Source organism: Glarea lozoyensis, assembly GCF_000409485.1.
Source record: "Glarea lozoyensis ATCC 20868 chromosome Unknown GLAREA15, whole genome shotgun sequence".
Classification (NCBI taxonomy): Eukaryota; Fungi; Ascomycota; class Leotiomycetes; order Helotiales; family Helotiaceae; genus Glarea; species Glarea lozoyensis.
In genome coordinates, this window is record NW_007360989.1 from 978,892 (window position 1) to 997,675 (window position 18,784).

Sequence of the window (18,784 nt, forward strand, 5' to 3'; positions counted from 1 at the left end):
AGAGATGAAGTGGTATGGTACCGAAGGGAATTAGCTATGCCAAGCCGAGTCAGTAAAAGCCTCACGATATGTGCTCCTAGGACCGGTTCATGACATTGTCCAACCAAGAATTTCAAGATTAGAGGCAGCTGGGTTGTGTAACTGCTTGGCTGCAAATGAATGGCAAAACGTTCATCGATGCAGGAAAAAGTATGAAGACGGTGTTACCTACACTGTCGTGGCAAGCAGAAAAACGCCTTCGGTACGAGCCTCGTTTGGTCCTGGCACTAGAGGTGGAAAAATGCTGGAGATTCAAAGTCGGTTTTGGAATTTGAGTGTGGTCGAGTCTTGTGAGGCAGATAAGAACTCGTATGGAGAATGGGACCGAAGCGTAAACATTCAATGAACAAGACAGTTCGTCCAGAAGAGATGCTAACAACTAGCAATAGAAGCTGGCCAAATCGACAATAATTTCTGTCACGAGACTTCCTGCTAGTTGGTGTCGCGTCAGCAGCTTCAGTCGAACGCGTGTGCAGGTGCTTGCAGATCAGATTACTTACAGAGGCACCGCCGCGCCACGGGCTGCAGAGGCACGTATTCGGCTGTGACTGTGAGACGACACTCCTTATGATGGCTGGAAAGAGACCAGATTCGACTGAGAAATAGATAGAGGAACAGAAGACGTAGTCGTCTATTAGCCTCCAGAAAATCCCCTCCTAGATGGCTTGAATACCATGCTAGTGGTGATGCGGTACTTGGTGGTGTTGAGTATGAATCTGCACAGACGAATTCAACGTCGCTCCAGCTGGTCTGGCTCCGAGTGGCTCCCTCTTCTTTAGCTGGCCCAATAGGGTACCCGTCCTTCATCGCTCTCCGTCGTGTGCTCGTCCCCTTGGAAAGCGTGACGGGGAATAAAAGTCGAGCTATATCCACTATCACGTGAGCCACTAGTCCCTTCCGGGCCGGCTAGTGAAGACCCCCTTTCGAGCCGCTTGGCGCAGCTTTTGCGGAGTTGAGCCAGCACCACCACCATTTAATTTCGAGGGCGTCCATCAATCCTCTCACGAGTAAAAGAACACAAAGTCTGACCGTCCTACCCTCGTTTCTCCCTCACCACCTCCTCCATCCCGGACGACTCAATTGCCTTCGTGTCCTGCTCGATTTACGGTACGTTGTCCTCCCTTCTCATACACCTCCGTCGCATCACGTCCCGGACACTTTTAAATGACAGCTTCGGCACCCCTGTCAATATTTGGAGAAACCCCTTTTGCGCTCGAAGATCCACGTCCAACCTCCAAAACTTTTGTTGCTCTGTTACATTTCTCCTCCTCACCCGCGTACTGACAAGAGCGCGCCCGACAGACCGATCCTTACTGCAAGCTTTTGCGCATCACTTTTACCGCGGCGACATTGACGAAGAAGGCACGAGAAAGCACTAAGGAACATTTTTGGTACGTGGCTCCGGTATTCTCCTACTCACCCAGCAACCACATCCATCTTTCCCATCGACACCAGAGCGTCGTCGCCCATCTTATCTTTGGAATACTGTGCATCAATACGCTCTCACGACCGACTCGTTCGCTTGCAACTTTACACGAAAGCTAACGAGAACCTTTTTACATTTAGACTTATTTCGACGCTTATCCTGACCCTCTCCTCCATCGATCCTTCTTCAACGAATTCTACACAATGGGTAAGCTCTCTTTTTCCTTTCAAGCAGCAAGTACCCGCTGGCAATGCTGGACCACCTCCACAACTTCCGGTCACGAAAATACCTGCAGCAACAAACATCCCGCACGCCTTCGATACGAATCCGCTGGCAGTGACATTGAGCTCCGACGGCCGTTTAGCTTTGTGTCTAGAAGACATTGCATGAACCTAGGCATCCTTTCGGGTTTGTCTACGCACGCTATCAGGCGAATTGAGCGCAAAGGTTACAATTTCTAGGAAGTCGTTGCGATGACGACGTCAATCGCTGGTCTCCTTGCCCAACCTCGAAGAAACAGCCGTGCAGAGAGCAGTCCATTGGATCTGATGTCCATCGCGGCGAAGAAACTCGAGATTGCTAGCAACCTCAAATCATACCCTGGAAGTCTTGGTCGTCGTCAACAACATGCAGATTCTCATGTCCAATATCGTAGCATGCTCGATATCGATGAGGCACCGAGCTTATGTCCAATCGATCTCAGGTCCGAGGAATCGATGGAGGATTGCTTTATGGAGAATATCCGCGAGAAGGCGCACAAGCATAAAACGAATGATTGGGCTGACATATTATGTTTCTACACAGCTACAAATGGAGTTGCCCAAGCGGCGGCACCAACACGAGCCTCACCAGTACCAAACGGAAAGCCTACATCCCCAAGGATGGATATTCCACAGAGTGTGAGCTCGTCGGATCCCAAGATCGCAGCTCAACAAGCCAGTGATATGCGAAATATTGTGCGACGGAAGTTGACAGGATATGTTGGGTTTGCGAATCTACCCAACCAGTGGCATCGCAAGAGTGTCCGAAAAGGTTTCAACTTCAACGTTATGGTAGTCGGTATGTACAGGCTCTAAATGAAGAGACTGTCTACTAATCATTCGCAGGTGAGTCTGGTCTCGGAAAATCAACTCTAGTGAACACCCTTTTCAACACTTCACTATACCCACCTCGCGAGAGAAAGGGACCAAGTCTCGACATTATCCCAAAAACCGTTGCTATCCAGTCAATCAGCGCCGACATCGAAGAGAACGGAGTCCGCTTACGATTAACCGTCGTCGACACTCCAGGATTCGGAGATTTCGTCAACAATGATGCTTCCTGGCAGCCAATCGTTGATAACATTGAACAGCGTTTCGACGCTTATTTGGATGCTGAGAACAAAGTCAACCGTATGAACATTGTTGATAACAGAGTCCACGCCTGTGTCTACTTCATTCAGCCAACCGGCCACGCCTTGAAGCCGCTTGACATTGAGGTTATGCGAAGACTTCATACCAAGGTCAATTTGATCCCTGTCATTGCTAAGGCCGACACCATGACCGATGAGGAGATTCTTGCATTCAAGCAAAGAGTAAGTAACTCATTCCTTAAGCGTCCTAGCGCACTCCTAATAATAATCAGATTCTCGCGGACATCAAGCATCATGCTATCCAGATCTTCGAAGGTCCCAGATACGAACTCGATGATGACGAGACAATTGCTGAGAACAACGAGATCATGTCCAAAGTACCATTCGCAGTTGTCGGAGCCAACTCTGAGATTACCAGCGGAGAAGGACGTAAAGTCCGCGGGCGTCGTTACCCATGGGGTATTATTGAGGTTGACAATGAAGAACATTGCGACTTTGTCAAACTCCGCCAAATGCTCATTCGCACACACATGGAAGAGTTGAAGGAGCACACCAGCAATGCGCTGTACGAGAACTACAGATCCGAAAAGCTTACCGGAATGGGTGTTGCTCAGGATCCAAGTGTCTTCAAGGAGGTCAACCCAGCCGTCAAGCAAGAGGAGGAGCGAACTCTCCACGAGCAAAAGCTGGCAAAGATGGAGGCCGAGATGAAGATGGTCTTCCAACAGAAGGTTGCCGAGAAGGAAAGCAAGCTGAAGCAGAGCGAAGAGGAACTGTACGCTCGACATCGCGAGATGAAGGAGCAGCTCGAACGCCAACGAATGGAACTAGAAGAGAAGAAGTCAAGAATCGAGAGTGGCCGACCTATAGAGAAGGAAGGAAAGAGGAAGGGTTTCTCTCTTCGTTAAGGCGCCTATTCTCCCAATTTGACGGATATACCCACAAAACAGCGACGCGACACATAGCTCTTTTTACTTTCAATTCTTGTCTCTTTAATCACTGATCCTTAATATTTCGCGGAATGACGACAGGGAGCGGAGGAGCAATGGATGGGCATGGCATTTGATATTCCGGCTTCTGTGAGGCTGAGTGCCTGGTTGTGTACTAAGCGGTTGAATCATCTGGGCCTGTTGTACACAGGGTGAATGGGAGCAAAGGCTAAAGAAAGCAAAGACACCGCAAAAACAATTCGCGGTGGAAAGGAAATCTTAGCGACGAAGTTACTTGTTTCTTCGGCTTCAGACACGCCGTATCTACAGCCTGTAGTGTTCAGCTGCTCACCTCCCTTCTTCCTCGGGGTTTGATTCATCCTGTATTTATTATGATGGCTTGGGATTCTGCGTTCCTTTGGCTCCCTTTTTTTACTACTCTTTACTTTGTTGTTACGAAATGAAAAAAGGGAAGTGTTATTCTCCAGGCGATAAAGACTGTTGCTGCTGCTAGTTGTTTTTTTCTTTGCTTTTTTCTTGCTTGTTATTTTTGAATGGAATTCGTTAAAATGGGATGATTATGGGTAGTAGTAATACACGTAGTTTTTGAGATGTTTTTGACCCTGTGTTTGTGATATGTGATGCCTTCTATTATGGCGCACTCTCTCATTTGCTTTCTAATAGCAGAGTAGACTTCTGAAACTTTCAACGTTAGACTTGCCTATCCTGTTATTTAATCCCATGGTTCTGGTTCCTTAGGGCCTAGTATGTTGGATGAGTTGCTACTAGGGCAAACAAGCTTTTCACGAGGCGTGTTGTACTTTAATTAAGCTAGTGATGCTTGGCCCATGTACCAATATACTCCATTGGCCGAGAAACAGCAAAAAGTGAAGACTAGTGAGGCTTTTGAAGTCACTCCTGGTTGACAAGCTTGGTCTCACTTATTTACAAGGCAAATTTACCTTCCGGACAGATGAAGATCAGTTTGATCGCAGACTAACCTCAAAATGGGGTTTAGACTGTGCAGTAACAACAGAGCAGCTATCTTTCACATGAATTACACGTACTATCCAAATTACCCAAATACTACTTAATCCAAGCATCAAACCATCTCACAGCCTGGAAATACGCGCTCTCTTGCGCGAACTTCTTCTGCGGGATACTGAGGTCCGTTCGAACGGCGAATCCGTGCTCAGCGTTTGAATACAGGGTTGTTTGGAAAGTGAGGTTTTTGGTGGTGAAGATGGCTTCGGCAGCTGCTCTTTGTGCTGGGGTATTGGATCCGTCGAGGGCTGTGGCATGTCAGAGCTGATATTTGATTTGAAAAAGGGAGCAAATTGAAGGTGTCTACTTACTACCAAAAGCAATACTCAATGGTCCTCCCACCGCCGCCCACTCATCCGTCGTCACACCACTCGGATGCGCAGTAAAACCCGCATCCAGACCTCCCCCAGGAGCCAAAAATCTAGCTACATATTTTCCGCCAAAACAGTATCCTACAGCACCAATCTTCTTGGCTCCAAATTGTTTGCGGAGAGAGGAGATGGAAGAGGCAATGATGGCTTCGACTTTTTCTTGCGTGTGGACTGCACGCCATTGAGTTATGTTGAAGGTGCTGGGGATACCTCCCATTGCTGAGGATGGCACGGGATCGCCCTCGAAGAGATCAGGCATTAGAACGAAGTAACCGGCGCGGGCGAGGGAGTCGGCGAGGCTTGAAGGTGTTAGTCGAGGGGTTGAGCTGGGAATTTTGAAAAGGAGGTTTACACTCTGTTGTTTACTAGTTGGACACCGAAGATGTCTGTCAGGTAGAGGATTGCTATGTTGGTTTTTGGGTTTCGCCCGGGTGGGTAGGCGAGATATGTGCTTGCTATAAGGCGTGTGAGGAATAGTTCTACTCATCATTGGTAGGAGAACTTACTTCCATTGATATCCGCAAATCTTCCTGTTGAGTTGCCAGTGTTGATTACACCATCTACACAACATGTAGATCCAGATGAGGAACTGAAGATTTGACCCGGATGTTCATTCTTCAACGGCGCGGGGTCTATGTATGTTGCTATAGTACTCTTGAGTCCTAGGACTGCTAAGAGGAGATACGAGAATTGAGAACGCATTTTGTCAATGTTAACTTCATGTAACCAAAATGAAATTTCAATATGAGATTGTGAGAAATAAGTTAAGAAAGATTCACTAAATAAAATATCCGGGGACCCCTCTTTATGAACGCATCATTGCGAAGCAAGCCAAGAATGGCCAAGAGATCTTCTCGGTTCCAGTCACAGACCAGGAAGGAGCTTGATTGAATTGTGCCTGATATGCAGATTGGATGGGAAGAAAAGCAAAGTTTATTGCAGAATTCCGGGGTTGTGGTGGGTGGAGACAAGGTGGATGGGTAATGCCGTGCTGGTATAGTGAAAGGTCGACTTGACACGCGTGAGAAACTTATCTATGGACGCTAAGATCTGTAATATAAAACACAGCTACACGGCAGCTATAAGTGACAACGGAAAAAGTCCTGCAATGTGGAATCAACCGTTCCTAAGCCTGATGAGCTGTGCTTCACGGACACCTATCTGCTCCATAGAGAAGTACACCTTCTTGCGGACACAGCTTTACAGCAAGCATGCACGAGCTTGCGCAATCAATACCTAGGTACATCTCAACCACGAAGGTTTAGATGACGTGCGGGGGAAGTGGATTTACAAGCAAAAGACGGCAGTCCTTGGCTGCAGGAACTGCACCTGCATAGCAACCGAGAATCGACCCGGCATCGAGAAAACAGCCAGAAAACGTGCTGCGTTTATATGTTGGCATTAGCCGATACCTAAGATGTCTCGCTATTGACGGATTGGTACAAGGTAAGTATACAAGGAATTGATGGAACAATCACGTACTGCTATTGGGGAGAGGTGTATATGCCAATACTCTTGATGTTGGCAGTCGTGCCTCGTAGGAAGTGGCCTCGGAACAAATTTGTCATTGGCGGAGGCTGGCAAGTCGACAAATTGGAGAATAACATGGAGAAAGAACGACAGGATGAAGGCAAGAAATCAAAATTGAAGCGGCAAAGATATTCCGTTCCAATTCAATATAAGTAATTGGTTTGTCGTTTTGCTTGTAGAAGAATCCATGGATAAGAGCTTCCAGGGGACCTTGGCGCGATGGATTCAGGGGAGATAAGCGAACATTTCTTAGACAATATTTATAACTCGTGATTCGCTCACAAAGGTGTGGTAGCCCGGGCCCGGGCCCCACCGACCTTAGCCACACGAGGCTGGAATACAACCTGGAAGGTACCTATAGCTACCCCAGATTTTAAAAATACCTAGGTTTTGTTGATCGTTGATTCTTTCGCCCGCCACCCATTCAGATTGCGGACAGAGATGCCGCTTTTTGATATTCCTCTCCCGGCCCCAGTACGTCGGTCTATCACCTCGCGAAAATATGCCCTCGACGGTCCGTCGACAAAAAGGAAGCGGAACAGAGTGTCTTCCGAGTCCTCCTCCAGCGACGATGATCTCAACCTCTCAGCAAACAATGACGACTTGCTCGTCCAATCCACAAACCCGTTGAGCTTGACGCCAGATGAAATAGCTCAATATCGTTTGGCCGGTCTTTCTTTGAACAAGCAATTACCGCAAGCGAAAGGTCTCGTCGATTGGCCTCATCGAGGTTTTGCGGCGGAGGTTGAGTTGCACAACACGCAGGATGAGGGAAAATCTGGAGCCGGAGAGCACAGCGGAGGAGCAACACGCAGTGTTGAAAGTGATTCACAAGAAAAAAATGGCGATGAATTCCATGCTTCCCAATCTATACGGACACCCCATGGCCACCGGCTCCGGCTACAACATCTCAATGTCTTGACAGCAGTGGTTCATAAATGTCTGCTAGAAGGCGATATCCCACGAGCCACCCGGGCGTATTCTCTATTGATTCGGTCGGAGCCTGCTGGTAAAGCTCTGGATCTCAAAACTACCGGGTACTGGGGAATAGGTGCAGAATTGCTGGTACGGAGCTCTCAGCAAGGAAAGTCGAACAAGTTCCATCATATCTATGATTCAAATTCCGATTCCGATTTGGATGATGATACAGAGAGGGTACACAACACCAATACCGAGAAAGATATCGGTGCAGAGGGCAAAACATGGGGATCAAAGCAAGGCTTTGAATTGGCAAAATCATATTATGAGACTTTGATCATTCAGTATCCTTACAAAAAGCAGAATCATGCTTTTGTCAGTTCGCTTGATTTTTGGTCAGCTATGGCTGCATGCGAAATTTACGGCATCCAAGCTGAATATCGCAAGGGCTTTGAGAAGCTACCTGAGAGGTACGACTCTGAGTCGGCTACCTCCTCGGACAACGACAGCGACCGAGAGGATATATTTGCTGATGCCCACGAATATATCGGAGGCTCAGTAACCGGATCTCCGACAGCTTCAAATTCTAAACAACGGGCTCGGAAGTATCACAAAATGGATAAGATATGGGTACAAAAGAGCAACATTCGTGTCTCAGCGCTGTCCGCTTCAGAAGCGCTATCAGCCCGAATGGATGAGATAATGAGCCGTCCTCCGTTTGACAGAGATAGATCTATGCTTCGCTTACGGGGAATGCTGGGCTTGTATATTGGGGACTTGAATGTTCCTGTAAAGCCGGTCGAGCCACCTGAGGGCGATGATGATAGAGAACGAAGATTTCTTTTCCTACAGCGTAAGAGTGAGTATGAGCGCGGGGTGATCAGGAAGCTAGAGCTCTGGGAAAGTACTCGAAAGGTCTTCGACAAATGTAGAGCAGAAGGCGGGCCGGACATCGACTTGGACAACCTCTTACAAAGTGAAATAGTCGAGGAGGAGAATTTGGATCAAATTGAACAACATTCGCCGGATGAATACACGGAGGATTAAGACGATTGATATGAAATTCGCTGAACGCAACGCTACGCTATGCTAATGTACGCCGAAATGCAATATCAAACCACATTAGGTAAGTCTCTTCGTCCACATCATGACCTTTGCGTCCCCGCTAATTGCAACATCCTCCAGAGTCTCCCTTTTCCACATCCCAGCTGGCTTCTCCTTTCATGCACTGTAAATGCTCCAATCGATGCCTGCAACATCGGCATAGCAGCCACTGACGGCGGCAAAGGGATGCTCCACCCCAGTGCTTTCTGCGCACTGTGCTAGGAGGCTCACATCTGCGCACCCGACGGGGGTAGTTTCCTCAAAGGCCTTCGTGAAGATTTGTACCGCAGGTCCAGCTGGCAGCGTCTTCTCGCAGGCGTAGAATCCTGCTTTGCCGACAGCGCTCAACTTGGAGATGGGATCTGGGAACAAAGCAAGGTTGACACCGGCGGTTCCAGTTCCTGCATTGATGGAGACGCTTTCATCTCCGTTGATAACCACTCCGAATGGGAAAGGCGGCGATCCTCCGTCTGTGAGGATGTTGGAGCGTCGATAGCGAATATCTTCGGCGGTACCATTTGTGTAGAAGGTACGGCCTGACGTGGCGGATGTGTTTGGTACGAGAACCGCAAAAGCTTGACCAGCTCCAGTGTGGTATGATGTGAGGACGTAGTCGTTAATGGAAGGAGTCAAGTCGTTTGCAGTGACGTTGGCAACGAGACGAAAGTCTGCTGCAGACGAGCGAGGTGGGAATATAGGTGATGAGGTTGGGGCGGCTTGGCTAGTAGCGCCGAGAATGGCGATGGCTGTGGCGAGGGTGAAGAACATCTTGATGGTTTTTAAGTTGTTCTTTGGACTTAGAAAGAGCTGTGGTATTTAAAGTTGAATTGTTTTGTTGGTTGCTGTTTTGTATTGAGAAGATTGACTGATGATGTGTAGAAAATGAAGTCAACCACGTCTTATTTATACAAGAAAACTCCTCGTACCCATTTGAAATTTATCATCTCATCACAGCCACCTACGAACATCACCACCATGCATCACACGGGGATTCTTCGTTAAGCTGCGCAAGTCGCCCTCCGCGATATTGATACGAGCTGTTCAGCATCTGTGCTCGACATACACGGCGAATTCAAATACGAGGTCCACAGCCGGTAACCACCAGACTTCCCGCATATGACGATGTGCCACCCCTGACTCCATATTTTAAAGGCAAAATCTTCCGAATTGCTGGGGAAATAAGGTATCCCGCGGAACCAGGGGTTTGTCATTACGAGGTATTGAACGAGGACATATTACTGAACGGTAGGTTGGGATTACTAAGTGCGCCACTTTTACGAGTTGCAGGTGCTTCGCGGGTGGTACCGCATTTAGCCACCACTCTGCAACGGAGGAGCCGCATGCAACTCTATTTTGGCAAATTTCTTGCGTCATTTGATTGGCTATTGTCGTGTCAATAATGGTTAGCTTGGCCCCTTCGTGGATGCTTGATCAACTGTGGTTGTCGAGATGTTTCTTCTGGAACGATCCGTACTAATTTCTAATGGTCCGTTTCTCGAATCTCTATTCGGTGTCATCCGCATAACTTATCCATTATGTTTACGAATTTTTACCAATAATATTTCTACACTCCCTTCGACTCAAATAAAGGGTTCAGAAGCGTGTGCCGAATAGACCTCTATGACGATAAACCTAAGTTGATACCATAGAACAAGTATTACATAGCTACCTACCTATCGTTCTTGAAAAAATAAATTCTAGAGATATTTCGCTATCGTTGCTGCGCCATAAAAAGATGTACTTCCAATGTGGTGGGCGGCTAAATTTTCCTAGCTGTGTTGCAAGAATACGAGAAATACGACACCATGCGTGTAAGCACATAGTGAGAGTGCCCAGTAGATGACCGTTATGCTACAAAGCTCATAGCGAGGGCACCTCTTCAGTACCTTCACAGAGTTCTCAAATTCTTTGTTATTCTGTCCTCCCCACCTGACAACTGTACCTTCTGGGTTTCAGGGGCGTCGTCCCGACCTACCTACTCGCCATCGTCTCAGCAAAACACGGGACTGCCATCTCGTGAGTCGCGGTGGTTGTGTTGCATCAACTTTCCTCCGAACATAGCACAACCTTTGAATGTGAGTCTAGGCAGGCTCGAGCGTGTGCTGGACGCTCGGCAAAGCTAATTTCATTCTTTCTCGGAGTTTGGAAGGCACTACACTTGGAAATTATAATAGAGCATGGTACGCATTGTAGATTATTAATTATTTGACCCTGTCGTAAAATAACTTTCAAATTCCCGTATAATCGACGGTCTTCAACTACTCTTAGGAAGCTTCTTTGATACATGTACCTCGTCGTTCTAACACTCGCTGTTTATGAATGAGTGTTATGTTACTGTTACTTCACAGCAGACCACTACTACGATAGTGTTTTCCTGAATCGTTTGCCATTTTACAAGTGAAATTTATAAGAGACAGAAAGTATGAAGTGGGAGACAGTACATCTGAGGCTTCATATATATGTATCATCTTTGCGAGCTGTACGGACTTCACCTAGGTATTTGCATATGTAGACGGGGTCACCAGAATACAAACAAATTATTACAATGATTTTTCTCGAATACAGAGTAAGAGCATTTCTTGGAGTTTTCTGAGGTCGCAAATTCCCACACTTTTGATGGACGAGACTCACATCACATTGTCGTCGAACAAACAGTATTATGGCGAAACAAACACTTTAAACCTCTGGGAAAAGGCTTGACTGAAACAAACTGGACCCCACTAACAGTGTGCCTGTATTTTAGCACAAAAGAGGAACCACCGCATGCCAAAACCAAATACTCTAAGATTCTTTTCGATTTTCGAAACGGCAAAAGCTGACAGCAACACCACCAGTGTCGTCCTAGTCTCTAAACAGGTTTCCCCGTTTACTTTGTTAGGATGAAATTTGACTGACCATTGGGATGGTCCCAGTCTCTACGGGTAACCCCAATATTTGTTTGAGGGCACTTTTTCTTTTAGGATGCCGATTTGACGTTGTTGCCTTCGTTTTGTCGAATTGATTCCCGCATGAATCCGGAGCCCTTTTTGATTGGGCGGGATAAATTGGCGATTTGGACTTTATAAAGTTAGGAAATGTTGGAATGTGGCGGGAAAGGGGGATTTGGTGAATTGGGTGAATGAGGCCTGGTAGAAAACTTACAGATAGACCGTGTCGCCAATTCAGTTTGCAACCTTTCATGAGCTGCGTTTCCATATTCCGTTAACATTACGTACATCACACTTACTTGAATCTGCTAGTTGGTACCGCGATTATAATCCTTCACGGCCTCGTTAATTGGTATGGTGAGCGGGTCATATCACCGAGCTCGGGTAGTAGTGTATAAAGTTGGGGATCTGAGATATATCTTCGTCATAGCTTCAAGATAGGCTAAAAGTAGTTAATACCCAAGCGGACATGCATGGAACTCGACTTTTTCCTCTCGAGACTGTTTATAACTGTTATGACCAGCTGATGTAGACAACGGAACCTTTAGGTAACTAGGTAACAATCTGTCACAGTCTCAATCAGCCTTGTGGATCGAAACTGTACTACCACAGTATCTGTAGTAGCAAAGTGTTATAATTAGAAGTATAACACTACTTGTATGACGTAGTCATATTGGATGGCCAATATTTATAGAAGTAGACATTTTGAACCCCTTCTGAAGTGAAGGTGATTCTCAGAGTCGGAAACCCATTTTCCCAATACGGTCGAGATTCTTTTCTGATCCTGTTAATTAGATACGGAATAAAAGCCCCAAGCGAATTCCCAAGGAATTGCCTGGGAAACGTTCCTACCTCATGAAAGCAGGGTCTTTAAGGAATTTATGTGTACTTAATTAAGCTTTGAGATGACACAGAAATAATGAGTAAGCATTATGTTTCACGACCTATAAACATGAACTGTCGCAGAAATTCTATGTATGTATTGCCCTTTCTAGATATATGCTCTCTAACAAACACACATCACTTCAACCCAGCCGCCAGCTCGTCAATGTTTCTCGAAACAGCTTCCATAGGATCGAAAGTGGCCATCTCAGCCTCCAGCTCCTTAGATCGCTCTTTGTACTTTGGATTCTTAAGGATCTCATCAACAGCAGTACTAATAGCTTCAGGAGTTGCAGTCCCTGTTCTCAAGTTGATACCGACACCAGCCCATTCCGCTCTTGCCGCGACTTCTGGCTTATCTTCAGTAGCACCCGCGACGACAACTGGTGTACCGTTGGAGAGAGCATGTTGAAAGCCTCCGTAACCTCCATTGGTAATAAAAACGGAACACAGTGGCAATAACTCGTCAAATGGGATGAAATCCGAAACAAAGGTATTCTTGCCAACAGGAATACTCGCGTCAAGAGTTGCGCCCTTCTTTCCAAGAGCGACCACCAAAATAATATCTTCGCGGTCCTTGAAAGCTTCGATAGCCGGAATTGTAAGATCCGAATAGTTCAAAGCGACTGAGCCTTGGGAGACAGCCACAACTGTTTTGCCTCCTGGATTGACAATTTGGTCCCACCAGCTAGGTTTCTCGGTAAAGCCAGCTCGCTTGCCTTTGGGAAGTCCTCCAGCAAAATGGATGCTTGCGGGCGCGTCGGATCGTGGGTATTCCGCTGAAGGTGTGCACATTTGCAAGAATCGGTCAGGTGCAAGATACATCAAATCGAAGAAGTGCTTTGTAGGGGTTGCGGCGCCGGTCTCTTCGACCACACCCGCGAATTTCTTTTGTACAGGAGCGGCCCATCCCTCGTACACTGACTTGACCATTGCTGCGTTGCGAATTCGGCCTTCAGGCGATGAATCACTAAATAATCTTCCATTAGCAAGGTTCTCTTAGAAATGAGTACAAGAAAAAGTAAGAGCTGTCAGTAATGGGTGCCCGATACAAGTGATTCTGTCTGGAGATGCAAACCGAGTTATGGAGAGTGACAGACTACACCAGAAGCAACAACTTCATAATTAGAGAAAGATTTTACTTACGGTGGGAGACCAGGACCAAAGGCAGGAAGATCAATGCTCGACAAGCAGATTGGAATAATACCAATACCAAGTGTTCCTGCTGGCTTGATCCCCTTCGCACCAAGCATGATAGGGAGTGCTCCCATAAACACAGACTCATTAACCTGAACAATCGGGCGTCCAGGGTATTTCTCCGTCATGCTTTTCATAGCTCTTTGAAGTGCTTCGTATTGAGAGGATATACAATTGACAAAAGCGTGCTCAAGATCATAAGCCAACTGCTCTGGCCCAGGAGGAAGCTGATCTCTCGCCGCAAATTTGGTTTTGAGATCTCCTTCATAAAGATCACCATATCCTAAGATAGGAACAAAGGTTGCTCCAGACTCTTCAACAAAACCCTGGTAGTGATTTGAGCTAACCCAGGTTACTTCGTAGCCTCTTTCGACGAGATCTGTGGCGATGGCACGAAGTGGTGACATATGTCCGAAATATGGTGTGCATCCTATTAGGACTAGAGGTCTCTCGTTGGAACCCATGTTGATTGTGGTAAGATTTTATTGAAGTTTTGTTGGAGAGGGAGAGAGGATGAACAAGGGAAAGAATGTTTAACAAATAATCATAATTGATGCTCTGCTAGCAGTCTCTTAAATACAACCCATAGCCTGCCTCCTCGACCGCTTAGAAGAGAAGACCCACCCAGATAAGCTCTTTTGGGCGCCGTTGCTGACTGCATTGGAATTATTGTAAAAGAAGTTGGGAAACAGGGTCTCAGCTGGATGTCCAACAAGGGCATTCAAGCTGACAAGGAATATGGAGCTAGATCCCTGCGTGGAGCTCCTTGATTACTACTGGTAGCATGAACGACGAGACCAATAAAAAGATCAAGGCTCATGAAAAAAATATCAGTTGGATTTCAACCCAGCAATGTATAATGCAGGGAAGATATGGCTTTCCGGTTGAGAGCCGTTACTTGTACGTATGTCTAGCAATGTACGTCAAAGATCTTTAGCATGGCGATCTAGCCAATAGGAATTTGAGTGTTGGTCCTATGTTGGAGCCAACGCTCAACTAAGCAAGACTTCGGTTAGCCCTAAATTATTGACCTCGGGAGTTCAGCTTGTGCGCTTAGGATGATGGTTGGTTCCAACTGTTCTCGGAGCTACGAAGTAATTAATCTTATCCGCTAATTGTGAGAGAATGGCGTATGACTTACGTACATTATCATTTTAGCAATAATAGAGGTGATTACCGCTTGGCAATATATCGTGAGCTTGTGTTGTCTTCTTGATACCTATCAGATTGCAGACAAATTTCCAATTCTGCTGTCTGCAACATCTAGGTGGAGCTAGGAATCAGTTGGTGCTCAAACCGCTTTAAGCTTTCGATGTTATCTGTGCAGTAAATCGATTTGGAGTCGTCATAAAGAAACATCAGGGGTCGAATTGCAATGAACAACTTCTGGGCACCAAATCCGCCAAGGCAGCCCACAAACTGCAAGGAAAGACTCCCTCCTTGGGCAAGCTAGCTCATATTCCAACGTATGGTTAACAAGTAATATTCTTGAGCCTCTTTCGAACCTTTAGGACTTTGTGGCAGTAGCTACGTCAAGGCGCTTTCAACCCGCTTTGAAGTGCAGAAACGACTTCCACATTGAAAGATTTTCTCGGCCATACTAGTCGTGATTGACGCACACACTTGTTTTCCCACACAAGAACCAACAAGACTTGATCACTCGATTCGTAGTTTGAAGTGTAGAACAGGGTAACTTGCGGTCTGGCGTGGGGGCTCAAATGAGCTGCATGAGACGTATGCCCCTACTGCGCCTTACAAGGCGACTGCATGCCTAGACTCTCATCGGTCAGAAGCTCCAGTAGCCTCATTATCATCGAGTGATAGACTAGTAATCATGTACGTAGAGCAAAGTTCTGTTCAATTGAGATGCAGCTCATAGAAAAGAAAGCGACAGATCAGCACGGCTAAAGAACTTGAATTCAGAACTCAGAAAATGCATTGAACGTAGTCCAGCACAACTCAGCGGCCCTTGTGCGTTTGTATGCCCATGCTATTGTACGACCTGGGCTCTTTTCTCTTACATGAGCGAATACTCAGTAACATGCTCGATCCGAGCGAAACGAAGGTAAGAGAATTCCGCGTCTCAACTGACCCACGCAGCTGCGTACCTTACAAAAGACAAAGCTCCGAGTCACCGCTTCGCTGGCGACGGCGGATATCATATTGATTGGGCGAAACGTACCTGCATTGCGAATTGCTACGAGGACATGTTTGCTCAAGTCGTATTCGTGCTCATGCAGGAAGCCGTAAAAGAACGGTCAGCATGAGCGCAGTGTGCAGGTCTTCGCCGCAATGCTGAACGAAGCACTGCTACACTGGTGAGAGGTCTTCGGCTTGCTCCGGATCTTTGCGATTGATGGAGTTGGAGTTGGAGATGGAGATGAAAAGGGAAAGAATAGAGAAATGATGAGTAGGTGTGTGATTGATTAGGATTTCCTGGGCACATAATTGTGGTGACCCTTGGATTCGGCTCTCGCTTCGGGCTCAAGAAACACCAAAACATTTCGAGAACTCGTCATCCCCTGAAATCCCACGTGCGTTACACATAAATGATACCTAGGTAACCCAAGCTGTGAAGGCTGGAATAATCTGACGTATCACTCACCCAATGCGGGGAAATTGTTTGCTTCACAACAAACACCTCTAGGCAGCCTCACTTCTCCTTAGTTCTACGCCCGCCGTGATCCTGCAGATATAAGGCTGTGCAATGAGTAAGACGAGCGATGTGGTGATTCGTATTGTGATTGTGGGGTAAGCTGCACATCTGATTCCTATTGGGAATTATTTTGAAACTCGGGCGGGGTGGAGACTCTTACAATTGTGATATGTGGGATGGGTGGTGTATATATACTCGATTCTACCCTTGAGGTCAATTGGCTTATCAAGTCTATCCCCAAACCAAGCCTTGACATATCCAAAAATAAATCATCTCCCCAATTCTACCTTTATATGACTAAATAAATTTCACCCGAAACCCAACTCATATCCAAACATCACCTAACAACTATCACCCTCAATATCTCACCCCATCACCAACACAACTACACAAACCCCTCAAAATGTCAACCCAACCAACACCCCTCATCAACCACTGCTGCGGCTACTGCTGCAAAGTCGAAGAATACGGATCCCATGATCTTTGCGGTTGGTGCGAGGTCACCGATTGTCTATAATGCCTCTCATCCGGCGGTTAAACGAAGTCCGGATGGACAGGAATAGAAGGGTATATTGTGTTTTCATCTAGGAGTTTTGCCTTTCGGACTTGGTTTTGGAAACTCTTTTATGGATGGCGATATGTTTGGATACCCATGAACAATTTGAGCGAAGCGCTGGATGAAGGACCAGGGCAGGTGTGATGGGATACCCGGATGCGAATGAGTTGAATTTTTCCGGTGTTTGGGGTATTGGGGAACAGGCTTGAGGATGTTTTTTGTTTTGGATTTAGGTGCCGTCAGATTGCAAGGCACATCACAGGAATAGGTTAAACAATTGTGCCATTCCATGCAAACATAACCTTCCCAACGCCTTCCGCATGTGATGCGTCTAACAATATACAACGGTATACATATTTATACACTCCGACATACTTGATAATACAAGTCGCTCCGCAACTCACTTCTTACCCTGCTTAACCTTCACCTGTGTAGGTCTCGTATCCTCCAACGCCTTACTCTTCTTAGCAACTAATTCCTTCTCCATATCCGGACTGCTGAACTCCAATTTCGCCTGCATAATCATCATGTCGTCCATGGCATCCAATTTGTTCAGCGTCCTTCTCATAAAACTAACGATCATCGCCAGTTTGACGATATCAACATCTTCTGATGCTTTGAACACATTTCTCCATAGGGCACCAGCGAGCACGGCATCGTTCTTTGCTAAACCCTCGTCGTAAGCGGCGAGCACGCCGCGCCATTGGACGAATACATCTTTCAGGTATTTATTGCGCGTCCCGCGAGCGTGCATACCGTGGCTGACAGCCATTTTATTCTCCATATCGTAGAAGAAGTGATCGAGGAGATGTTGTTGCCAGATTCGACAAACGTCTGGTTCGAAACAGCGGAAGCGGGAGGACAGGATGTAAATATGGAGCATGGTTACTTGGGACCAAGTGCTGAAAGTCGGTTTTAATCCCAATTCTAATAACCACAATATTAACAATCCATCCCTTGCTTCGATTTTCAGATAGAAAGTAGCTTACCATCATGCCACCAGCCCCCACCAACCCCTAAATCCTCTCCGTCTTCTGTCTTCGGTACCTCTGCATTATCTTGTTTTGCTTGTGGAATTGAATAATCGGCCTGTCGAGAGCATTCTTTGTAAAGAAGCTCAGTGGCTCCGTATGCTGTATATGTCTCTGTTATTCCTCCTACTTTCCTATTCTGAAACGCGGCTGCGTGAGCGCTTTTCTCTGCTGCGGAAAGAGGTTCGGGGGTCTTTGTACCGCCTTCTGCGCGTTTGGGTGTTACAGGTGGAATGGAAGAAGCGACTGTGGCATTTGGTTCGGGAAGCTCGATAGACTTCCGTGGTGTTGTTGCAAACGTTCTGACTGTAGGAAAAGTAGCCTTCCTAATCTGAAATAGAGTTAACTCTGATCGATGCTCGACATTTGAAGATCTGACCTGGGGAATTGTTCGAGATTGTCTTTGAATCGCACGTAGGCAGCTTCCACAGGTTTTGGAAGCCATTGTCGTTACGGGACTGATATAAATGCTTTCCTCTCTTTGAAACGAAGCTCTATCATGCGGCTGTCATAGATGTCATGATACTTTTCCGACAGGGTTGTCTCGGGAACAACTATGATCCGGTATTCAAGACGCGGGACCCCACTTCATTCTTGAGATTACGAAGTACAACTGCGTCTTGCGAACCAGAAGTCCTACCTGTAGTTTTTCTTTGGGCTGTTTGGTTATACTTATTTCCGAGTAACTTTATCAACTATACACTGTATAATCAACCTATCCACAATTACCCAAAACATGCGTAGAAAGAGACCAGCCATCATCGAGTAAATCGCTAACAAATCCCCCCCAGAGAGACAAAAGACCTACGCGATACCAGAGTGC

At 46.6% G+C, this 18,784-nt stretch overlaps 6 protein-coding genes across 6 annotated transcripts; 2 read left to right on the forward strand and 4 right to left on the reverse strand.

Annotated features, from left to right (window-relative positions):
- Positions 1-1,938: 1,938 nt before the first annotated feature.
- On the forward strand, positions 1,939-3,724 carry GLAREA_06129 (P-loop containing nucleoside triphosphate hydrolase; the record flags this gene model as incomplete). Its single annotated transcript, XM_008081543.1, has 3 exons — positions 1,939-2,524; positions 2,572-3,038; positions 3,089-3,724. The coding sequence occupies 3 exons, from the start codon at positions 1,939-1,941 to the stop codon at positions 3,722-3,724; spliced, it is 1,689 nt and encodes a 562-aa protein (XP_008079734.1).
- A 1,107-nt stretch (positions 3,725-4,831) lies between these two features.
- On the reverse strand, positions 4,832-5,862 carry GLAREA_06130 (alpha/beta-Hydrolase; the record flags this gene model as incomplete). The annotated part of the gene is made up of 4 exons (XM_008081544.1): positions 4,832-5,037; positions 5,101-5,459; positions 5,513-5,615; positions 5,667-5,862. 4 exons carry the CDS (start codon positions 5,860-5,862, stop codon positions 4,832-4,834), a joined length of 864 nt encoding a protein of 287 aa, XP_008079735.1.
- A 1,269-nt stretch (positions 5,863-7,131) lies between these two features.
- GLAREA_06131 (uncharacterized protein) lies at positions 7,132-8,655 on the forward strand (the record flags this gene model as incomplete). The annotated part of the gene is made up of 1 exon (XM_008081545.1): positions 7,132-8,655. The coding sequence occupies one exon, from the start codon at positions 7,132-7,134 to the stop codon at positions 8,653-8,655; it is 1,524 nt and encodes a 507-aa protein (XP_008079736.1).
- Positions 8,656-8,829: 174 nt separating this feature from the next.
- Positions 8,830-9,480, reverse strand: GLAREA_06132 (uncharacterized protein; the record flags this gene model as incomplete). Its single annotated transcript, XM_008081546.1, has 1 exon — positions 8,830-9,480. The coding sequence occupies one exon, from the start codon at positions 9,478-9,480 to the stop codon at positions 8,830-8,832; it is 651 nt and encodes a 216-aa protein (XP_008079737.1).
- Positions 9,481-12,659: 3,179 nt separating this feature from the next.
- On the reverse strand, positions 12,660-14,182 carry GLAREA_06133 (UDP-Glycosyltransferase/glycogen phosphorylase; the record flags this gene model as incomplete). Its single annotated transcript, XM_008081547.1, has 2 exons — positions 12,660-13,491; positions 13,668-14,182. 2 exons carry the CDS (start codon positions 14,180-14,182, stop codon positions 12,660-12,662), a joined length of 1,347 nt encoding a protein of 448 aa, XP_008079738.1.
- Positions 14,183-17,330: 3,148 nt separating this feature from the next.
- GLAREA_06134 (uncharacterized protein) lies at positions 17,331-18,406 on the reverse strand (the record flags this gene model as incomplete). The annotated part of the gene is made up of 2 exons (XM_008081548.1): positions 17,331-17,857; positions 17,920-18,406. 2 exons carry the CDS (start codon positions 18,404-18,406, stop codon positions 17,331-17,333), a joined length of 1,014 nt encoding a protein of 337 aa, XP_008079739.1.
- Positions 18,407-18,784: the final 378 nt, after the last annotated feature.